The sequence below is a fragment of the Oryzias latipes genome, chromosome 1 (assembly GCF_053564925.1).
Source record: "Oryzias latipes strain Hd-rR chromosome 1, Olatipes_Hd-rR_3.1".
Lineage (NCBI taxonomy): Eukaryota > Metazoa > Chordata > Actinopteri > Beloniformes > Adrianichthyidae > Oryzias > Oryzias latipes.
This window is the reverse complement of record NC_136237.1, coordinates 24,415,975-24,437,669: the sequence shown is the minus strand read 5'-3', so window position 1 is coordinate 24,437,669 and position 21,695 is coordinate 24,415,975. Positions and strand designations below refer to the sequence as shown.

The window sequence follows — 21,695 nt, the reverse complement described above, 5'->3', positions numbered from 1 at the left end:
GGGGCCTAAGTTAAAAACACGCTTAAGGTTTTGGGCCGAAGAAGATAAACATTTACTGAACACACTAAAGCTAAACTTTTAAACCTTTTAAACTGAACTTTTTGAACATAAATATGAATAAAAACAGGAACACAAGTAGTTAAACCTTGAATAACTTGTAATATTTTGTTCTCCATTTAAATATATTCTGTCAAAATTATACAAATATGAACATGCTGCAGGACAAAAAACAAAGAAAGCCTGGAAATATTAATAAGAAATTATATATCAAATAATTCCATTTTTTTTTTTTGCTCTTTCATCATTTTTAGAGCATTTTTTTAGAGCTGGACTCCAGCTTCATTTTTAGCAATAATTTCTTAATGTGTGACATCCTGTGTGTGTCTTTGTGAAACATATCAGAGGGATTAGATCTAAAAAATAAAACTTATTGTGATTAATATGTTTAGGTCTTATAAAACTTTAAAGATTAAATCTTAGAACTCATCAGTGGGATTACTCCAAAAATATTTGGCATTTCCCTAAATTTGTGCAACACCAACAGCAGAAATCCTCCAAAAAAACTCAACTGCCCCCACCACCCCTCCCCCTCCCCTTCCCTCTGACACACGCGGCTCCGTCTCTATGACGGGAGGCGCAGCTGCGGCCCAGAGTTGATTGTCAGATAGAAAAAGACTCCCAATCACCTGTTAGTGTGATTCAGCCAGCCACCGGCGAGTTGCGCTCCCCTCTCGAGATTTTTGACTTATGTTCCAAAGACTACCGCAAAGAGGTGTGGCCGCAAGCGTCTTGCAGCAGAGGGTGGTGGTCACGTGCGCATCGGGTCTGCTGTGTCGGAGCAAAGAATTGTGGGAAATAATCTCCATTGCCTGCTTTTTTCGAAATTGGGTTGAGCACGGGTGTTTGTTCTGCCTAATTCCTTTTCATGTGCCTGTTTTACGTTGTTTCACTCTGAGGTATTCTTTTTTTTTTTTTTTTTGCACCATAAAGGCCTGTTCACACCGGGACGAATTTCGCCGGCGATTTTCGCCGACGTTTAACGCCTCGTGACTAAACAAAGGGCACCAACGAGAGTGTGCACACCGACACGAAAAAACGCCAGGCGTTAAAGCGTCAAAAAAAAAAAACGCCTCGGGTTCGTTTTTTTTTTTCGACGCGTCGCGTCGAAATCTACTCGACCAATGAGAATGGCGCTTTTGCTCACGTGTCTGGAGCTTCTGAAGTTACAGTAAAACACAACTTGGGGGCGCTCAAACACAAAACTGCCTTGCTGAGCACACATACCAGCGAAGAAGATAGACGCCAAGTAGCGTCTACACACAGCCGCGAAGCAATAATGACGGACATTCTAAAATATCCCCGAACCAAGCACCAGTTGGAGCTACTGGTGCTTGAAATATTCATGTTTTCTTTGTATTATTCTGACAAGCGTGTAAATACTTGCTCTCTTCTTCTGAGTGAAAAGCGACTTTCAGAAGCGTAAAGTTGCGCAGCGCCACCTTGTGTACAGGAGTATTTCTGTTTTACATTAAGCGCCATCTAATGTCAGGGAATGAAATTGCATGTTCACTCCACTCATCGTCAGCGAAAATCGCCTGGGTGTGAACACAAAAAACGTGGCGAAAAACGCTGGCGAATAACGCCTGGCGAATATTCGTCCCGGTGTGTACGGGCCTTAAGTGTGAAGAGCAAATAGGAGGAAGACATTCTTAAGAGTCTGATGTGTCAGAGTAAAAGCATTAAGAGTCGGCTGCTGAAGCAATTTCAAATTAAAAGCTCCAAGCTTCCTCTTTGAATTTAGTCTATTGCAGTGTTTTTCAACCAGTGTGCCGTGGAAAATTGCCCTCATTAACTTATCTAAAAACATTTCCCATCTCCAGGATTTCAGCTCTGTGTTCATCCAAACAGGCCCTGATAAAACACTGAGGAGTTAGGAATATAAAAGATCGTAAAATACTTTTTCTTTGCGTTTATTTTATTTTATTAAAGACATTTTGATAAGAATGACCGTACCGCGATTCAGCTGCAGCTCCGGCTGTATTTGGGAAAAGTCCCGTCCCTTTGACTGTCTCCACCAATCATTCTTGAGGGGCTTAATCACATGTCATCAGTCTGACCAATCAGAAGTGGTTAAAGTCTTCACTTCCTTGTCCCGATTTAGCTCGTAAAGTCGCTCAGTTCTAACAAAAATACCAGCTAAGCTCGTCTTTTGCGCTGTAGCTTTCCACAGAATCCGGTATCAGACCGTGGAACAAGTGAACAAAACAATGAAGCTCCGAAAACCGATCTCCGGCCGTTTTATGCACTACATCTCCCATGATGCATTGGGTTGTGAGAGTGACAGGGCACAAGGAGATCTGTCGTTAGACGTCTTGAAACCAACGAACACACATCAAACTATTTTTAAATCTTCTAACTTAACTTTTATTTAATCTTTTAGAAAAAAACAGCTGCAGTTTCCAGCTTTTTCTGCAACAATTATCTCAAAAATGCATGTGAGATTGTGGAGGGGCTGTAGATCAATACAGACTATGAGTTTATCCTTCTTTTTTTAAATTTTTGGATGCTGGTGTGCCGCGGGATTTTTTTAAGGTTAAAGTGTGCCGTGGCTCAGAAAAGGTAGAAAAACACTGGTCTATAGCACATTATGTGTAACGCCTCAGGCACGGCAAATGCCGCCCCCTATGAAGTGCCGCCCTGGGCGACCGCCCACATCGCCCATATCAAAAACCGCCACTGCTCTCAACCCTCCAGCAGTGGACATGTCCTCACCAATGCAGTCCTTGAAATGCAGAGGGAAGTCATTACGTCAATCAGAGAGGTGGCCAAGGAGTTGCACGAAATCAAGACTGCCCTGACTGAACTAAACTGCACTATGAGGGAATATTTGAATAAATAATATTTTCCGCACCTTTGGTTGTTCTTTACAAGCGACGCAGCACAATTCAAACTGCCCAATCCCGCGAGATTTGGGTTGGGTCCCGCCTGTTGTTAGATCGGCACCGCAAGGGATTGTGGGATATCATTCCCTTTGCCTGTCTGGACGGATTTGGGTTTAACTGTGGCTTTTTGACCAAATGTGTTTAGTTGTTTAGCTGTTTTACTGTGTTTTGCCGAGTTATTTTGTCCTACTTTGCTCAAGTCTCTGCACCATGAGGAAGAGGGAGGGAGAGAATGATGAGTTTATATAGCACCCCTACTTTTTCACGATGTATTAACAATGTCGGAAAATTCCTAAATGACTAAACGCACATAGAATAAACATTTTGGTTATTTTTATTGTTAAAAAAAATGAGGATCTGCCGGCTCATACATAGACATATGAGAGTTCAAGAATTTTAATTCATTACGATGGAAAAAATATTAATTTAATTGGAGTAATATGACATTTAGTTAAATAAATATGCAAATTTGAGTTGTATTAACAACTATTGATTTCTTTAGACGTAAGAAATTAGGTTGAATAAATTTAACACAATTACTTGTTACCAATAGAAGTAATTCATTTAAGTTGGCACAATTGGATAAGTTATGTATATATATGCGTCACACATGAAAATGGAAATAAGATCAGAAACTCGTGCGTTTACTTTGTCTGTTCTTCTACTACAAGGAGAAACTCGTTCTTTTGATGATGCAGCCGTGTTACTTTTTTGATGGATGTATAATCTTCATACGCCGTCATTGAAACCTCAGACTCCGTCTCACTGAAGTGAAGCGCTTTCTTTTTTTTCTCCACGCGTTTCCATGGTGACTCCGGAAATCGGCGATCTATTGAGAATGTCTTTATGTACTTGACATGCACGTGCATTAACCCAGGGTTACCAAGTCGAGGGTAATTACGCCAACTCATATACGGTCTTTTGGAACCGACATACCCAGACTAAGCAAATTCAGTCGGATTTCAGCCAGAGTTCAAGCTTAAAGTCAGGCTAGTTTAATGATTGACAGATAGACACAGTCTCCTGAAAAAGTTCTTCATGAAATAAATTAGCCATTGTGAAAAACAGCAACATGACATAAAAACAAAGCTATTTAGGAAAATATTTATTTGGGAATCCGAGGTTCTGAAAAAATAAGTAGAATTATAATAATATTCCACATGATTAAAAATAAATATTTTAAAATGCTGTTTTGAAATAATGAAGAGGTTTTCAAAGCAAAATGAAATATATTGAATAATATAATGGCTAATTTAAAATTTTTGTGCAGCTTTTTCACCATTTCATGATCTCTTTATATATTTATGAGAGATTTATTGGTTGATTGTGTATTTGCATGAGGTCATATTTATTTATTTATTTAAATATTTATTTATTTAATTATGAACAGTATAGGACTCCATAATAGACAGTAAGTAACGCTTAAGCTCTGAAGCCACAAGGCCATTTTTTCAATCTCGATGTTTCCAAGAGAACTGCTCTGTCTGATTGGTTCAGCCAACTGTCAATAACCCTTCAAATGACCTATCCTAAGCTTTGTTTATGGGGCGTGAAACCAGGTGCGCGCTGATTGGTCACTCAACACCACGGCCCCAAGTGAGTTGATAACGTCGGAGAGTCAACTGCTTGTAAATGCTTTTGGTAATTCGGCGAATTCCTCATTTATTGCAGAAACTTCTCAAAGGATTCGAGCACAAAGGTCATAATTAGGGTATGTTTGAAAATATGGTTCAACAATTTTTTACACACTTGTTAGAAAAGGCCTCGCAAATGGGCGAAAACAGCCCACATCATCTTTAGCCGAAACTATCCACCTAGCTAGCTTTTCAATTATGCAATGCTAATATGTTCTTAGGAGACAAACAGTGGTGATTTTTCTGTTTTATAATGTAATAACTAGTCAATTTTAGTGTTCTCCCCCAGGATCTTTTGCAATTACGGATTCATTTTAACATAAAGTATACCTTTACTGGTTCGGGCTCGGGCAGCTAGCTTGATTGTCAACAATAGCATCATTTGTACGACGCTGAAGTTAGCTTCCGATTCACAGCTTCCGATTCGCGAGTGCACTAAGGGAGCATTCCACTGTTTTTTTTGCACTAAAATCTCCTTAGATGGGGTCCTGTTCAAAAACTGCTGGACCTAGACTGCTCAAACCTGGATTAAATTATGCATTAGATAATAAAGAACACAATAAACACAGTTTCTGATTTGTGAAACCTTCCTCTGATTTGTGAAAATGTGAAATAGGTTGATTTTTATCGCATTTTACGCACTGAGTCCACCTTAGACCGGGTCCTGTTCAAAAACCACTGGACCTGGACTGCTCAAACCTGGATTAAATTATAATTTTGACACTAAAGAACACATTAAACACAGTTTCTGATTTGTGAAACCTTCCTCTGATTTGTGAAAATGTGAAATAGGTTGATTTTTATCGTATTTTACGCACTGAGTCCACCTTAGACCAGGTCCTGTTCAAAAACCACTGGACCTGGACTGCTCAAACCTGGATTAAATTATGCATTAGATAATAAAGAACGCAATATACACAGTTTCTGATTTGTGAAACCTTCATCTGAATTGTGAAAATGTGAAATTGGTTGATTTTTATCGCATTTTACGCACTGAGTCCATTTCAGACCAGGTCCTGTGCAAAAACTGCTGGAACTGGACTGCTCAAACCTGGATTAAATTATGCATTAGATAGTAAAGAACACATTATACACAGTTTCTGATTTGTGAAACCTTCCTCTGATTTGTGAAAATGTGAAATAGGTTGATTTTTATCGCATTTTACGCACTGAGTTCACCTTAGACCGGGTCCTGTTCAAAAACCACTGGACCTGGACTGCTCAAACCTGGATTAAATTATAATTTTGACACTAAAGAACACATTAAACACAGTTTCTGATTTGTGAAACCTTCCTCTGATTTGTGAAAATGTGAAATAGGTTGATTTTTATCGTATTTTACGCACTGAGTTCACCTTAGACCGGGTCCTGTTCAAAAACCACTGGACCTGGACTGCTCAAACCTGGATTAAATTATAATTTTGACACTAAAGAACACATTAAACACAGTTTCTGATTTGTGAAACCTTCCTCTGATTTGTGAAAATGTGAAATAGGTTGATTTTTATCGTATTTTACGCACTGAGTCCACCTTAGACCAGGTCCTGTTCAAAAACCACTGGACCTGGACTGCTCAAACCTGGATTATATTATGCATTAGATAATAAAGAACACAATAAACACAGTTTCTGATTTGTGAAACCTTCCTCTGATTTGTGAAAATGTGAAATAGGTTGATTTTTATCGTATTTTACGCACTGAGTTCACCTTAGACCGGGTCCTGTTCAAAAACCACTGGACCTGGACTGCTCAAACCTGGATTAAATTATAATTTTGACACTAAAGAACACATTAAACACAGTTTCTGATTTGTGAAACCTTCCTCTGATTTGTGAAAATGTGAAATAGGTTGATTTTTATCGTATTTTACGCACTGAGTCCACCTTAGACCAGGTCCTGTTCAAAAACCACTGGACCTGGACTGCTCAAACCTGGATTAAATTATGCATTAGATAGTAAAGATCACATTAAACACAGTTTCTGATTTGTGAAACCAGTCTCTGATTTGTGAAAATGTAAAATAGGATGATTTTGACCGCAATTTGCGCATTGAGTCCACATTAGACCAGGTCCTGTTCAAAAACCGCCGGACCTAGACTGCTCAAACCTGCATTAAATTAGGATTTAGATTCTGAAGAATATATTATACACCGTATTTGATTTTATGCAATTCAAAGGTAATGGGGACAAGGGAAGGACAACCTGAAGCAAAACACCAAAACAGGAATTTTAAAGTAAATTAGGAAACAAACCAAGAAATGTTGAACAAAAAAAACTAAAATTTAAGTCAGGGGCTCATGCTAACCCTGACCATAACTATGTGTCCAATCTGACATCTGTTTCCCAGTTTCTTTTGTATGTTGATGTCTGAGATTTTTATATCGCCTCTCCCAGCCTTCTTGGATTCCTGTAGTCCATCATAAAAGTGCCAGCTTTTGTCTGTTCCCAGTCGGTGGAATGCAACAAAATGACTTTGTGCACTCAGGTGATATGTTATGGCCACCGGCTCGTACCTGTGTAAACAAATACAATAGTACAATCCAGTATAAAAAAATAAAAATAGAAAAAATGTCAGTGATTTAATGATTTATTTTTTCCCTCAAAAATTCAATCGTAGCGAAAAAAACACATGATGCTAATTAAATTTAACCCAATGCTATAAATTTCTACATTAGTTCTGCAATTTACGCCTTACTTTTCACCAAGAAGTTCGATCTGATGTGGCAACGCTGTTGGATGCTGGTTCTTAGTCAAAGCGTTTTTGTGAAGGATTGATACCAGTACAAGACATGGCAACCCGTGCACAAAGGTACGTCTTGATGTTCTGTTTTTGTTCTGTGCATGGCCCTGCACCTCTGAAAATATTAAAAAGTTAGAAAGTCCACAATTTGTTTCAAATATTTTGACTTTTCTTTGTTTGATTCTCATATATATGGTACTTCATACATACCTTTTGCATGGAAGTAGTACGATAATGTCATTGGACCACTTGTCAACGTCAGCCTGCAACTTAGTGAGGTCTTCACACCTTGCAACAAAATTTAAAATAAATAAATAACTTGTATGACTACATGTTACATAAACTATTGTTTCTCTTACAATAACAGTAAAAACAAGCAAACAGTTTGTTAAATAAGTGTATGTAAAAGTTGTATCAATAATTACAATGTACTTACACAATATCTATTGAGTTGTATCTTCTTTTTGCAGTTGGACAGGCTGGATTAAGACATGTTTGTACAACTTCTGTACTGTTAAGGAATTCAAGTCTACATGTGACCATGTCCTCCTCTGCCCCAAAAGCATCCCAGGTTGATCCTGTGAATCTTCCTAACTCATTGAGCCACAATGCTTTTCCCTGTGCCCACTCCTCATTCTCAAAAAGGTTGTAGATATGGAGTAAAGTTGATATCTATCTATCACACTCTGATAGTTTTTGTAGCTCATTTTGTATCCCTGGCTTGTTTTTAATTGCCAGATAAATTGTGTAAAGGAGGTTGTCAACTGAACAAGTGTTTGTCATTGTAATGGTTTTTTGTTCAATAACTGCCTTTCCTCCCCACTGGGGACACGATCGCTTTTTTTTTTAATTCAGGGTCGGGCAATGTGTTCTTTAGTATCTAAATCCTAATTTAATCCAGGTTTGAGCAGTCCAGGTCCAGTGGTTTTTGAACAGGACCTGGCCTAAGGTGGACTCAGTGCGTAAAATGCGCTAAAAATCAACCTATTTCACATTTTCACAAATCAGAGGAAGGTTTCACAAATCAGAAACTGTGTTTAATGTGTTCTTCAGTATCTAAATCCTAATTTAATGCAGGTTTGAGCAGTCTAGGTCTGGCGGTTTTTGAACAGGACCCGGTTTAAGGTGGACTCAATTCACAAATTGCGGTCAAAATCATCCTATTTTACATTTTCATAAATCAGAGACTGGTTTCACAAATCAGAAACTGTGTATAATGTGTTCTTTACTATCTAATGCATAATTTAATCCAGGTTTGAGCAGTCCAGTTCCAACAGTTTTTGCACAGGACCTGGTCTAAGGTGGACTCAGTGCGTAAAATGCGATAAAAATCAACCTATTTCACATTTTCACAAATCAGAAACTGTGTTTAATGTGGTCTTTAGTATCTAAATCCTAATTTAATGCAGGTTTGAGCAGTCCAGGTCCAGTGGTTTTTGAACAGGACCTGGCCTAAGGTGGACTCAGTGCGTAAAATGCGCTAAAAATCAACCTATTTCACATTTTCACAAATCAGAGGAAGGTTTCACAAATCAGAAACTGTGTTTAATGTGTTCTTCAGTATCTAAATCCTAATTTAATGCAGGTTTGAGCAGTCTAGGTCTGGCGGTTTTTGAACAGGACCCGGTTTAAGGTGGACTCAATTCACAAATTGCGGTCAAAATCATCCTATTTTACATTTTCATAAATCAGAGACTGGTTTCACAAATCAGAAACTGTGTATAATGTGTTCTTTACTATCTAATGCATAATTTAATCCAGGTTTGAGCAGTCCAGTTCCAACAGTTTTTGCACAGGACCTGGTCTAAGGTGGACTCAGTGCGTAAAATGCGATAAAAATCAACCTATTTCACATTTTCACAAATCAGAAACTGTGTTTAATGTGGTCTTTAGTATCTAAATCCTAATTTAATGCAGGTTTGAGCAGTCTAGGTCCGGCGGTTTTTGAACAGGACCCGGTTTAAGGTGGACTCAATTCACAAATTGCGGTCAAAATCAACCTATTTTACATTTTCACAAATCAGAGGAAGGTTTCACAAATCAGAAACTGTGTTTAATGTGTTCTTTAGTATCTAAATCCTAATTTAATCCAGGTTTGAGCAGTCCAGGTCCAGTGGTTTTTGAACAGGACCCGGTCTAAGGTGAACTCAGTGCGTAAAATGCGCTAAAAATCAACCTATTTCACATTTTCACAAATCAGAGGAAGGTTTCACAAATCAGAAACAGGGTTCAATGTATTCTTCAGTATCTAAATCATAATTTAATCCAGGTTTGAGCAGTTTAGGTCCGGCGATTTTGAACAGGACCCGATCTAAGGAGATCTTAGTGCAAAAAAAACAGTGGAATGCTCCCTTAGTGCACTCGCGAATCGGAAGCTGTGAATCGGAAGCTAACTTCAGCGTCGTATCATTTGTTACGTTGTTGGTATTTTTACGGGCGACTGATGCAATAAGTTCTCAGCATTACGAAGCACAGGTTTTTAAAATGCAGAACTCCATAAACTATCAGTTCGATATAATTGAATTTTTGTTTTTAAGTAATTACATATAAGGTTTTGAGTTGATAGATTAATTTTAAAAAGGATTAATTGATGTTAAATAATTGATGTTCGCATTTATAATTATGTGATAGAACCATTTAGCAACTGAAAAAGTGATGCACATGCAAAGAAAGTAAATCTAGATTTTTTTTTTTAAAAAGTTACTTTTTTCACATACATGAATCCTTTGATATATTTGCTAAATGTAAATATTGGATCTGGGGGGAAACAGAAATTGATTATTTAATCATCTCTGATCTCCACTGCCCAATTTACATGGACAATGCTAAATCTATTTAACTGATTATTATGTATTTACTTTCTGTCTCTGTTCAGTTAGAATGTTTTGTTTTGTTTTCAGTGTGGACATCTTTGCATCCTGTTGTGGTGATGTCCTGTACCTGTCTTGCGCGCCTGACCAGGTGCAGTGGTCTTGTACAGAAGACTGTGGTCCCGCTGCTTTTCCAGCAAGGAAACTTTCCAGAGCTGACGCACTTTGATAGGAAACTTTTTGGACAGTCGAGGAGACAGTACAGCAGCTCGCGCTTTGATCCAGACAGCAGCGGCCGTCCTACCACTTGGGATTCGTTTGGCATCTGGGACGATCGTATTGATGAGCCTATACTGCTTCCTCCCAGCATCCGTTACGGCAAAATCATTCCCAATGTTAACTTGATGAAGGTCGGCTGTGCCTCCCTCATTGGACAGCGCAAAGAGAATGAAGACCGCTTCCAGGTGTCCCAAATGACTGATAACATTCACTACTTTGCTGTTTTCGATGGACATGGTGGATCAGAGGCAGCTGATTTCTGTGAAAAATACATGGAGAAATTCATCAAGTAAGGAAACAGCATGACTTGGGAAGTATTATATTCTACTTAAGATATTTATATTGAGCAAGCTGGTATTTACAGGGATGTTCGAGAGAAACTTGTCTATGGTGTGGGTGGGAGAGGAAATTATAATAAAAAATAAATCTTGTTTTTTTTTTTTTATATTTACTCAAAGTAAAGGTATGTTTATAGCTTCCTTATAATGATATTGACAGAGGCGTGGCTGCCCCTACGGCCCCTCTATCACCGAGACATTCATACATATTCACACACCAGTGGACCCACACTGAAGGCGTTGTGTTCAAGAATACAACGACCGTTGACTGGGGGGAGCGGGGATCGAACAGCCAATCCTTCCATCATTGGCCGAAACGGCTCAACCGCCTAAGTCACAGCAAGAAGTGTACTAAAAGATTATTTAAAAATATACTTTTTGTTGCACTGGATAAAGCATTTGTTAGTTGCATTTTAGTATTCTGTCATGCTGCTATTTGGTTCAGCTTGAATCTCCTCAAATCAATCATTTTGTTTGATTATCCTCTGTGTGGATTTTCATGGGGTTTCATAATAGTTCATTGTAGTTAAATTCTGAAGAGATTTTATTTTCTGTTAAAGAGGCACAAGAGGTGCAATTTTAGTTTCATGAACCGCCATCTTTAGATGCGATGCCTAATGTTTGCCTCTGTCTTATTTCAGGAGTTTCCTGGCAGAGGAAGACAATTTGGAGACGGTTTTATCAAAAGCCTTCCTTGAAATAGACAAAGCTTTTGCAAAGCACTTGCACTTCTTTCCAAATGGTAGGTTCTGTCATTTTGATTCTTTTTTCATGTCATTTGGCATTTGAGTCTAGTCTTAAATCTGATGCACCTATCTTAGGTTTTGAATTTTCCATCTGACACGACAGGGACACTTTAGGCTACAGGTCTGTCTTTTCATGCAAGGTTTCCATTTAAAGTCTTGCAGACATTAGCGCAAGGCATTTTTTAAAATTCAAATATAGATATGTGTGCACACATGATGGTAGAAAATGAAAGGGAAAACTTTATTACAAAAAAGAGAGCTATTTGTTGAACCAGAGGAATTATAGCTAATGTAAAGCTTGGTTTAATTTAATGATTTCTGATCATGTCCTTCCTTCTACTTGTTATTTTGTTTTTTACTATCACTGTCAATGTAATTGTTATGGTTAAAATTAAGTATCCTGAAAAAAATAACCCAAAAGATGTTTAAAACACTAATTTACACGTTTGCCTTAATAGTTTACCAAACCGTCATTTGGCCTGAGTAAGTTTGTGTACATTTGCTAGCAAGCATAGCTCTTGTGTGGCCACGCCAAGGCCACGCTGTGTGAAATGTTCCAATATGCCTGTATGTGTGTGTGTGCATGTTATCTACGACAGCTGCAGACCCAGCTCAGAGCTGGAGCCCCTTGGTACCAGTGTGGATGACGAGAGGCTAGATATTGAAGGAGAGTCCAGCGGGTCCTAAATCCTGGACTACTGGAAGGTTCCCCTTTCTTTCTCTCAATCCTCTCTTCTTTTCTTTTTTCTTCTCAAAAGCAAGTGCAAACAAGTGACAAGTTGAATGGGATCTACAGGTGTTGTCGGTGACAACAGGACTAAGATATAAACTCATGGACAGATACTTCAGAACCTACAGTGGTTAAACAGATTCTATAGATTAAAAACCAAAAATAAATTAAGCCGTACTAGTATAAATGACTGTGTTTATAGTAGGGATGCAATGATCCGCTTTCCCATCAATTCCATTCAAACCTTAAGTTTTGGGTCACTTTTTTTTTCAGGATGTCATTTGTATATTACAAAACGACAACAAAAAAGAAAAATCTTTTTTTATATGCTACTACTATGGGAGTAACAAGTTTACTACGCCTGGTGTAATGTAATAATCCAAAAAAATAGTAACTCCTTCAATTTAGCACATCTTAAATGTAACCCTGTATAAATGAAGGGAGGCAATGATTCATTTCCCCATGATTTGGTTTAATGGCGTAACATGCGATCTGGTTTTAAACCCAGAATTCTGGCTTTTAGTAGTTAAAGACTGGGAAAGTTAAACATCTTCCTAAAGAAGAAAGGAGAGAACTTAGAGTATCAGCATGTTGTAAAAGCCCACTGATTTGTCAAACAGTAGAGCTTGGTGTTGCTTAGATCATTTACATAAAACCAGACTTCCATATATCCAGTCTCAAGACGACCCAAGACTTAAATTATTTACACTTGTTACGATCTAAGTCGGTCAAAATCACTTGAGCTAGATCAACTCATCTTTAGTTTATTTTGTAATGTCCTATGTAGCGGCCAACACATCGAACAAAACCGTTTTGAAGGAATTGCCACCATGGATGGGGGGGGGGATTTTGGCGACTTGAGAACTCCAGCAGAACCAGAACAAAACCCATGTTTTTTTTAATTTATATATATTTATATATCTTCTCATGACTAAAAACAAACTGTTAACTTGCTTTATAATCCTTATGATTTGTAGTTTTATGGCAAAAATATTTAAAAATACCATTTATGCCTTTTTTTTAAACCTTTTTATTTATGGGCTAGTGGTAGATTGTGCCAGCCCACCCAGTAATTGTTTTTTTTATATATATATATATATATTTGTTCCAATGAAGTTGAGCTTTAGACTAAGCTGGTGTACATTTTGCTTTAATGTCTCGTCTATTCTGCATGTTGTTTTACTGTGGAATCTCTAGTTTAAGTCTTCTATAGGTATTTACAACCATGTGTTCATTTTTTTTATTTTAGTGTATGAATGTGAGGATATGCACAAATGTGACAGTTGTCTTATTGTGTGGTTATTTCTGATCTTTGGTTTGTTTTTGTTTTCTTTTTTCTTTTATTCCTTTAACGGTTCGTCTGATGTCTTTGTAGGGCCGGGGTTGAATTCAGGGAGCACTGCCACTGTGGCTCTGTTGAGGGACGGCATCGAACTGGTGGTTGCTAGTGTGGGGGACAGCCGCGCCATGTTGTGCCGAAAGGGCAAAGCCGTCAAACTCACAGTAGATCACACTCCAGAGAGAAAGGATGAGAAAGAAAGGTACCGGTGTGAAATTGCTGCATGTACCGTCACATTTGGAGATAACAGAGAAACTTTGTGAATCATCAGAATGAGTCCAACTATTGTGCGTTTGTGTTTGCTGTACTTTATTGTATCACTGTACTGTCAGGGCATACATAAAGCCAGCAGATCTACATCAGGAATAACAAAAAAACACAAACTTTTGAGGATGACAACACAAAAAAATCCCGAAATAGTTACCATTTTGACCTGAGCTTGTCTATAATAAACTATAAGAGCCTTTTTTATGTCCTATGTGTTCACTTCACTGTTGGTTGGAACAGTGTTGTACTGGAAGATGCTTTTATCAAAGATGACACAAACGTTTCACTCTGCAGAAGCAGAGACTGTTTTAATAGTAGACATAAGGAGGGCATTTGAAAAACACTCATGGTAAATATCTCTCTTTGTTTCTGCATTTGCATTGACCTACAGGATAAAAAGGAGCGGGGGTTTTATTACGTGGAACAGTCTGGGACAGCCCAACGTGAATGGCAGGTTGGCAATGACCCGCAGCATCGGAGACTTGGATTTGAAAAAGATGGGAGTCATTGCGGAGCCTGAGACCAAAAGAATCTTGGTAAGTTTAAAAATGCAAAAGCTGGCGGGTTTTTAAGAGATCCTAAAAATAAGTTATCAGTGAATATAATGATCCACCACTGCTTTATCTACTGATATGCTTGCACTGAAACAGTCTACTTCTAATTATTTATATGAAGACAGTAAAACACTAAAAACATCTTCAAATGTATCTAGCTTGATTTTTGATTTTTAAAATAAGACAATTTACCCTTTGAGCTATCATCTCCTCTAAATAGTGTTTGTTTTGGGTTTTCTTTTTTCCACCAGTTACATCATGTCCACGACTCTTTCCTGGCGCTGACTACGGATGGCGTTAACTTCATAATGAACAGCCAGGAGATCTGCAGTATTATTGGCCAATGCCATGACCCTAAAGAGGCCGCTCAGAGAATTTCTGACCAGGTAAAACATCTGAGGATTTTATAATTGTGTGTAGAATAAAACAAAAAAACCTGGGGTTGGCACATTAGCAGGAAGACTGGTATATTGCTATATATCTGGTTAGTTTTTCACACATCTTCCATATGAATTCCAGTATAGTACCCTCCCTTTGCATCTGTATTTTCATGCAGTGGTCCCCAGTACCCGGGTCGGGGACCGGTACTGATCTGCGGGACAGCTGTTACCACCGGGCCACACATCCGGCTCATTCTGGGCACGTGTCCGGTCACTCACTCAGTCAAACGTCAAAAATCCATCCACTACTATCTCAAAGTATCTGTGGCAACCGTTAAATTGAAACCCCCAAGCTGACAAAGTTGATCACAAAGAAAAGTATTTGGAAAGTTGCTTTTAGCAGAAAAGAGCCAGCAAGGAAACAAAAGAAGAGTCTTCCACTTCAAAATAAAAGAAAACCCAGGAGTCTTCCTTCTACTCCAAATATGGATTTATTGTGACAGTTGTTCCCAAATGCTATAGTCATAATTCATCATATTCAGCAGCTGGCTACTTGATGTTATGAGGATGCTGCTAATAAAGTTGCTCAAACCGTGAACTCACGCTTAGTATTAAATTTAGAAAATACCAGTTGTTTTTTTTTTGTATTTATCCATCCCTCTTTAAAGTTGAATGAAGCTGAAGCTTGGTAAGAGAAAATCTAAAACACATTTTAATGGTTCCTACACAGTGTCCAATACCAGTGTACCAATAAAGTTTAAAGCTGGAGATATTTTACAGAGGATGAAGATTTAGGCAGCATCCGAATTCTTCCCCGACCCCTCCGGCTTCTCCCTACCCCAACATTTAGCCCTCCAAAAGGAGAGTCATGGAATAACTGTCTTCGAATTCTGACGTTATTGCCAGTCGATGATGTCATCAGTAGTCGCCGGGCAGCTACATTGGCGTGGAGCTAAAAACAAAAACTATTTCGGACGACCGTACACCTCCAGAATCCCCTAAGATTGGAGGGGTAGGGCAAGAATTAGGATTCGGCCAAACTTTACCCTCAAAAGTTAATGGAAAAGTGTCTGAAGTGGAGTTGAAGTGAAAGTTTAATACCAGAGTTCCTCATTGTTGCCAGACTGCATTCCATCAACATGGGGGCCAGCAGACACGTCCTGACAAAACACAGGAAATCCCAGCTCTCTTGCTTATCTGCCCACCTAGAAGTGACTGCAGCACTGACCTGTAAAATCCAGGTCTGCAGGATACTATCTGCACATAGAAATGGGTTTTCCTTTTAGATTGATTTACCGTATGTTTTAGAGCAGGGGTCACCAACCCTGTGCCTGCGGGCGCCAGTGCGCCCGCGAGCACCCCTTGTGGCGCCCACAGGGAATGCACCCAAAAAAAAATCTTTTTTTTTTTTTATTGAAGCAAATATTCAACCAACAACCACGGCAGGTCTGTCAATGACAACAATATCAATTCTGAGATAAAGGTAGACAAAGAAAACCCAAATATGTAAACAAATATAACTTAAAAAATAATCACTAAAAGTAAGGGTCTATTACAAAAGTTTAAATAGATCAAATAAATTACACAATTTCTGGACATTCTTATGATTCATGTATAATGTAAAGATTTTGAGAATAGGTTGAGGTGGTTGAGTAATCCATTAATGTGAGGATTAATATTCCTGTCTGTTTTTATTTACATTTATGTTTAAAAAGTTAAAATTAAGTTAAAGTTTTAAAGGTTTAAAAGTTTAGCTTTGGTGTGTTCAATAAATATTTATCTTGTTCGGCTGCAACCTAAAGTCTGTCTTGAATTTAGGCTCCCTCTGCAACTGAGTTTGACCCCCCCCCCTGTAATACGAGTCTAGAAAATTCATGCATGTTTTTGTGTGTAAAATGAGCAAATAAAAATAGGGCACACAAAAGGAAGTCCTCAAATTGTGTTGTTTTTTTTTTTTGGGGGGGGGGGGGGGGGGGGCTAGGAGGTTTTTAGTGGCGCCCTTCATACCACTTGGTGCCCATGAAATAGCCCTCGGTCTCAAAAAGGTTGGTGAACCCTGTTTTAGAGTAATGCTTGTTTATGCTTTTTCTAAGAAACTAAAGTACTCCAGTCCATACTTTCTCAGCTACTAATTTTGTAAACGTGGGGTCATTTTCCACTTATCTATCTTAATGGTATTAAGATAGATCTGTTTAATATCTCCTACAATGATAACAATCCATTATGTGAGCAAACTCATGAGTTGAATCTTGGCAAAAAACAGATTCCCAACTGTCATTTATGCCACAAATCCATCTCTTCTATTTTTGAACGATAAGTCATGTTAGTTCAGCTGCATGACCCATTTCCTCCTCATTAATGAATTAGCAGCTAACCATGTGCCACAGATCCACAGAAGTGTTGGATTAGTTTCAACAATCTCTTCTCACATCCATTGCCATTTTTCTTTCTCTGCTAGGCTCTACATTACGGTTCAGAGGACAACAGCACAATCATTGTGGTGCCCTTTGGAGCGTGGGGGAAACACAGGAGCTCAGACACGCATTTCTCCTTCAGCAGAAGCTTCGTGTCCAGCGGTCGCTGGGCGTAGTCAGAGCCAGTGCTCTGTTCTGTGGACCCAACTATTGCGTGCAATACTATCTGTGCCCTTAAACAGTAGATCCCGATGGCTAGAAAATGTTGGGAAGAGCAGTGTGATGTTGGCTTCTGTCAAGTAGGAGGCAGCACATTCATAATTTGCACCAAAAAGTCCTCTTTTTTTTCTGCAAGATAATGACCCTATAGAGGCTAAAAGCTAATATTTTTAAAAGTAAATAAAAGTTTGCAGCAATACTTTGTATCCTTTTTAAGGTGGCCAATTGGGTTTAATATTCCTGATGCCTGTTAGCTGTTGCAAACAGTTGGCAGCGCTTGATCTTGAAAACTTGATAATCATTAAATAAAATGTGGTATATTGGATCCCACTATGCAAAAAGGAAATATTACGTATATATAGCATAAACATATTTTTGTGACTTGATGCCAATTTACATAAATATATGTCTAAACGTGTTTCTAATGTATCAAAGTTTTGCGGATCACGTGCACCCAAACACAGCTCTGAAGCGTTAGCTTTGCTATTATTAGCATCACTGAAAATGTTCACAGTCTTTAAGGAGTTGGACAAATGCATGTCTTTATTGTCATGCACTTTACTTTTGAGTGAAAAGAGCATTTGAGAAGCTTGGGTGAACATCTACACAAACTAGATCTTTGGATATCATCCTTTTAGGAGACATTTTGAGTATCTGCATCAGACTGACGGCCACCTTGGGGATCCAAAGTGTTCAGGGTACTGAAATGTACAAAGTATGTATTTAAAAAAACATTTAGTTATACCTACATTTTGTAAAATGAATGTTTTTGTTTAACACCTTAGTTGAATCTGTAAATCTAAGTATTCTTTTCATACTGTAAGCCTTTGAATAGGTGGATGTTTGGTGCAAAGCTTAAGGATTTTAAAATCTAACAGCTTTTTCCTCATTTCTACAATCTCTGTCACTCTGTCAGAACAAAGCATTCGTAATGCAACACTATTTTATGAGCCATGAATGACTGTGAATGTTTTCTTTTCAGATTTGCAAGACAAACTGTTAATTAACTGTATATAGTCCTGACCGGTCCAATGTAAGTCGAAGCATTTTCCAGTACAAGGAAGACTTTGAGCCGTTTGATGGACTGTCCAGTTAGTATTTTCCCATGTTCTGTTCATTTTAAAAAATTCCCTTCTTTATATTTATAGGTGTTGTTTTGATGATAATCGTTGCAGATTTTGAAAAACAATTCTTTTGCGTTTTGGGGGGCATATTATTATTGAATTACATCTTAAATGAGACGTTGTAATTATACTAATACCAGCATTGTACATAAATAATATTTCACTGTGTGAATATTTTACTGTAACACCTTGCAGTTATCTCTCCTTTGTGCTATTGGAGTGTGATGTTATCTTTGTTGATTGAGTATTTTTGGGTGTAAATTATCAAAATAAAATAAAGATATTGTCTCAATGTTATATATTTGTTATGAATTACTTTAGTCTAAAATCAAAATCATTTGCTTTTATTCTTAGAATAATGTGGTTTCACTCGATTTGCTGTTTATTAACAGGCCAATCCAAAATATTATGCAAGTGGTATTTTTCTAAACACTGTGCAAATGACAGCATCATTTTGAAGTTACTAACAGTATATATTAAATGTTATTAAACAAACTCCTTAAAGTGAACATTAATACGCACCACTGAGTTCCACAACATTTTATAGATTATGCAGAACTAAAAATGGTCATTTGTTGTATTACCCAAACATTTTAGGTCATATTCACTAAAATCAAGGACTATTAAAATCATGAGCATTTTAAAATGTCAAGTTATATTTGAACATAGGACCCCTTATTTTGCAGCAGCTTCACAACTCTTGCATCCATTGAACTTGAGTTTTGGGGAGTTTTCTGGGGAGTTTCTGCTTGAACTTCTTTGCAGGATGTCAGAATAGCCTCCCAGAGCTGCTGTTTGGATGTAAACTGCCTCCCACCCTTGTAGGTATTTTGCTTGAGCATGCTCTAATCTAAGGGTTCTTAATAGGGTTGAGGTCAGAGGAGGATGGGGGCCACACCATCAGTTTATCTCCTTTTATGCCCATAGCAGCCAGAGATGCAGAGATATTCCTTACAGCACGAGATTTTGCATTGTCATGCTTGAAGATGATTTTGTTACAAAAAGCACCGCTCTCCTTTTCCTACCTTTGAAGAAAGGGGTCAGTCCGAAACTCCACCTACTTCTCAGAGGTCATTTTCACATCTTCAGGGATCCTAAAGGGGCCAAGCACCTCTCTCCCGTCATGATTCCAGCCCAAAACATGACTCCACCACCTCCTTGCTGATGTCACATCCTTGTTGGGACATAGTGGCCATCCATCAACCACCCGCTACTGCTTGAAAATCAGTCTTCATGTATTTCTGGGCCCACTGCAACTATTTCTGCTTGTGAGTGTAGCTTAGGGGTGAACGAATAGAGGGGTTTATGTACTTATGTACTTTGATGTTTGTGCAGAGACAGCAGCAGCTTCAAATATGTACTTGCTGCTTTGTAATGGTATTCTAGCAGCTGCTCTTAATCCAGTGTATTTGTCTGGCAGAAAGCGTCCTCATTCCGCTTTTATCAGCACAAACCTGTGTGTGCTCTAAATCAGCCACACATTTCTTAATAGAACAATGATCATGCTTGCATTTTGTGAAATATGCAGTGCAAGGTTTATGTACCTTGTCCGAGGCATTTCACTATTTCACGCTTTTTAGCAGCTGTAATCCTTTTTCTGTCAATTATTGCTTGAAAATGTTTGTCTGCTAAATAATGTGGAATTTTTGTCGCATGTGGTTCAGATGGCACAAGAAAGGAGGTCAAAAGAAATTAAAATTCATTCATTTTCTGTCGTTTTATCCCTTTCAGGGTCACGGGGCTGCACGGTGGTGCAGTGGTTAGCGCTCTTGCCTCACAGCAAGAAGGCTCCTGGGACATCTGGGACTTGAACCAGAACATCAATGGGGGACCTTTCTGTGTGGAGTTTGCATGTTCAGTATTGAAAAAAAATTTCATTGGATTCCAAACAGATCAAACTAACAAGTGCAAACAAACACAAGTAACAAGAATAGTAGTTCTCCCCGTGCATGCATGGGTTCTCTCCAGGATCTCCAGCTTCCTCCCACCATCCAAAAACATGCTCCATAGGTCAATTGGCAACTCTAAATTGTCCCTAAGTGTGGGTGAGTGAGTGATATGTGACCCCGCAACAGACTGGCAAACTGTCCAGGGTGTACCCTGCTGGGATAGGCTCTGGCAGAAATTAAAATGTTTTATATAGAAATGTAAACAATTGCATTGTATTGTTTATATTTAAACGTCGATGTTTGGTCAGATCAGTCTGATTTGGTCTCATAATAAGGGCATGTTTGAGATTGGTCCTCAACTGTTGCAAGGTTAGCTTTAACATTGGTCAAATTAAAGGTTAAATATGCTTAATATCCCTTCTACATAAATTAAAATGACCTAAAAATAATAAATGAATGGAGAAAAAATATGCTTTTGTTTTTGTATTCAAATTGAAGCGTGTATTTGTTATACAGATCTAGTAGTGAGATTTCACCTGTATGCTACGTGTATACTAAACTATCAGGCTAAATTTTCTTTAAAAAAAGAAAGGAAATTGAAATAAAGTACAGAAATAACGTATTTCCCAATACTAAAAATATTTAATAATAGAATTTACTCCTAAACTGCTGTAGAGTTTTCAGGCCTCTACTATTAAGCTTAACCTGTTTTTAGGAGTTTTGATGTTGGGACTCATCTAAATGTTGGTTTTACAAGCAAAGCGTAACAAAGATCAGTAAATTGTCTAAAACTTAGTGTTAGTTATTTCACTTTAAGTGGAAAAAGACTTCTTTTGAAGTTTGTATTTTTTTGTTAAGTGGTGAGTAAAGGGTTACAAAAGTGCTGCTTTTTCAGTTCCCATTGAAAGCCTTGAGGTCCTCTGGTTCTGAAGTCATTCAGCTCACAGTCACTTCTGTCCTCTTCTCTGTTCTTATTCTCAGCAGGCGGTAAGTCTTTGATTATTTGCTTTTGATTAGAAATCCATCAAGATTTAAGCTCATCTAAAATTTTGCTCCTGCAGCGATTCCAATTTTCTTTTTAATTCCAGTATTTTCTAAAAAGTTAAACCCAAGAAAGTATTTTGACTAAACTATATTTGCTGCAAAAACGGGATTATAGAGGACGTGATTCACTACAGATTCTATGAAAACCTCTAGAGTAGAAAGGATCTTTTTGCATTTTTAGTGTAGGAGAAGGGACTTTCTGTCATGAATGTGTTATTTACTTGTATTTTACTTAATTTGTGTTTA

At 38.1% G+C, this 21,695-nt stretch overlaps 1 protein-coding gene and 1 long non-coding RNA gene across 3 annotated transcripts in view; one reads left to right on the top strand and one right to left on the bottom strand.

Moving 5' to 3' along the window:
- LOC144990997 (protein phosphatase 1K, mitochondrial-like) overlaps nucleotides 1-18,813 on the top strand; it is a 31,519-nt gene extending 12,706 nt beyond the window's left edge. Inside the window, exons 1-7 of one of the 2 annotated variants that reach the window (XM_078944594.1) lie at nucleotides 4,517-4,653; nucleotides 10,217-10,694; nucleotides 11,385-11,485; nucleotides 13,595-13,760; nucleotides 14,217-14,361; nucleotides 14,631-14,765; nucleotides 17,218-18,813. In XM_078944594.1, coding sequence (XP_078800720.1) covers nucleotides 10,246-10,694; nucleotides 11,385-11,485; nucleotides 13,595-13,760; nucleotides 14,217-14,361; nucleotides 14,631-14,765; nucleotides 17,218-17,349 — 1,128 coding nt within the window. In that variant the 5' untranslated portion in view covers nucleotides 4,517-4,653; nucleotides 10,217-10,245 and the 3' untranslated portion in view covers nucleotides 17,350-18,813. Of the gene's footprint in view, nucleotides 1-4,516; nucleotides 4,654-10,216; nucleotides 10,695-11,384; nucleotides 11,486-13,594; nucleotides 13,761-14,216; nucleotides 14,362-14,630; nucleotides 14,766-17,217 lie in introns of those variants that run through there. The other variant, XM_078944592.1, reaches the window with a different exon arrangement.
- On the bottom strand, nucleotides 6,513-8,638 carry LOC111949305 (uncharacterized). The gene is made up of 4 exons (XR_002875320.2): nucleotides 7,753-8,638; nucleotides 7,527-7,604; nucleotides 7,272-7,431; nucleotides 6,513-7,089 (listed from the first exon to the last, which is right to left on the bottom strand). It is a non-coding gene; the product is annotated as an uncharacterized LOC111949305 (long non-coding RNA).
- Nucleotides 18,814-21,695: the final 2,882 nt, after the last annotated feature.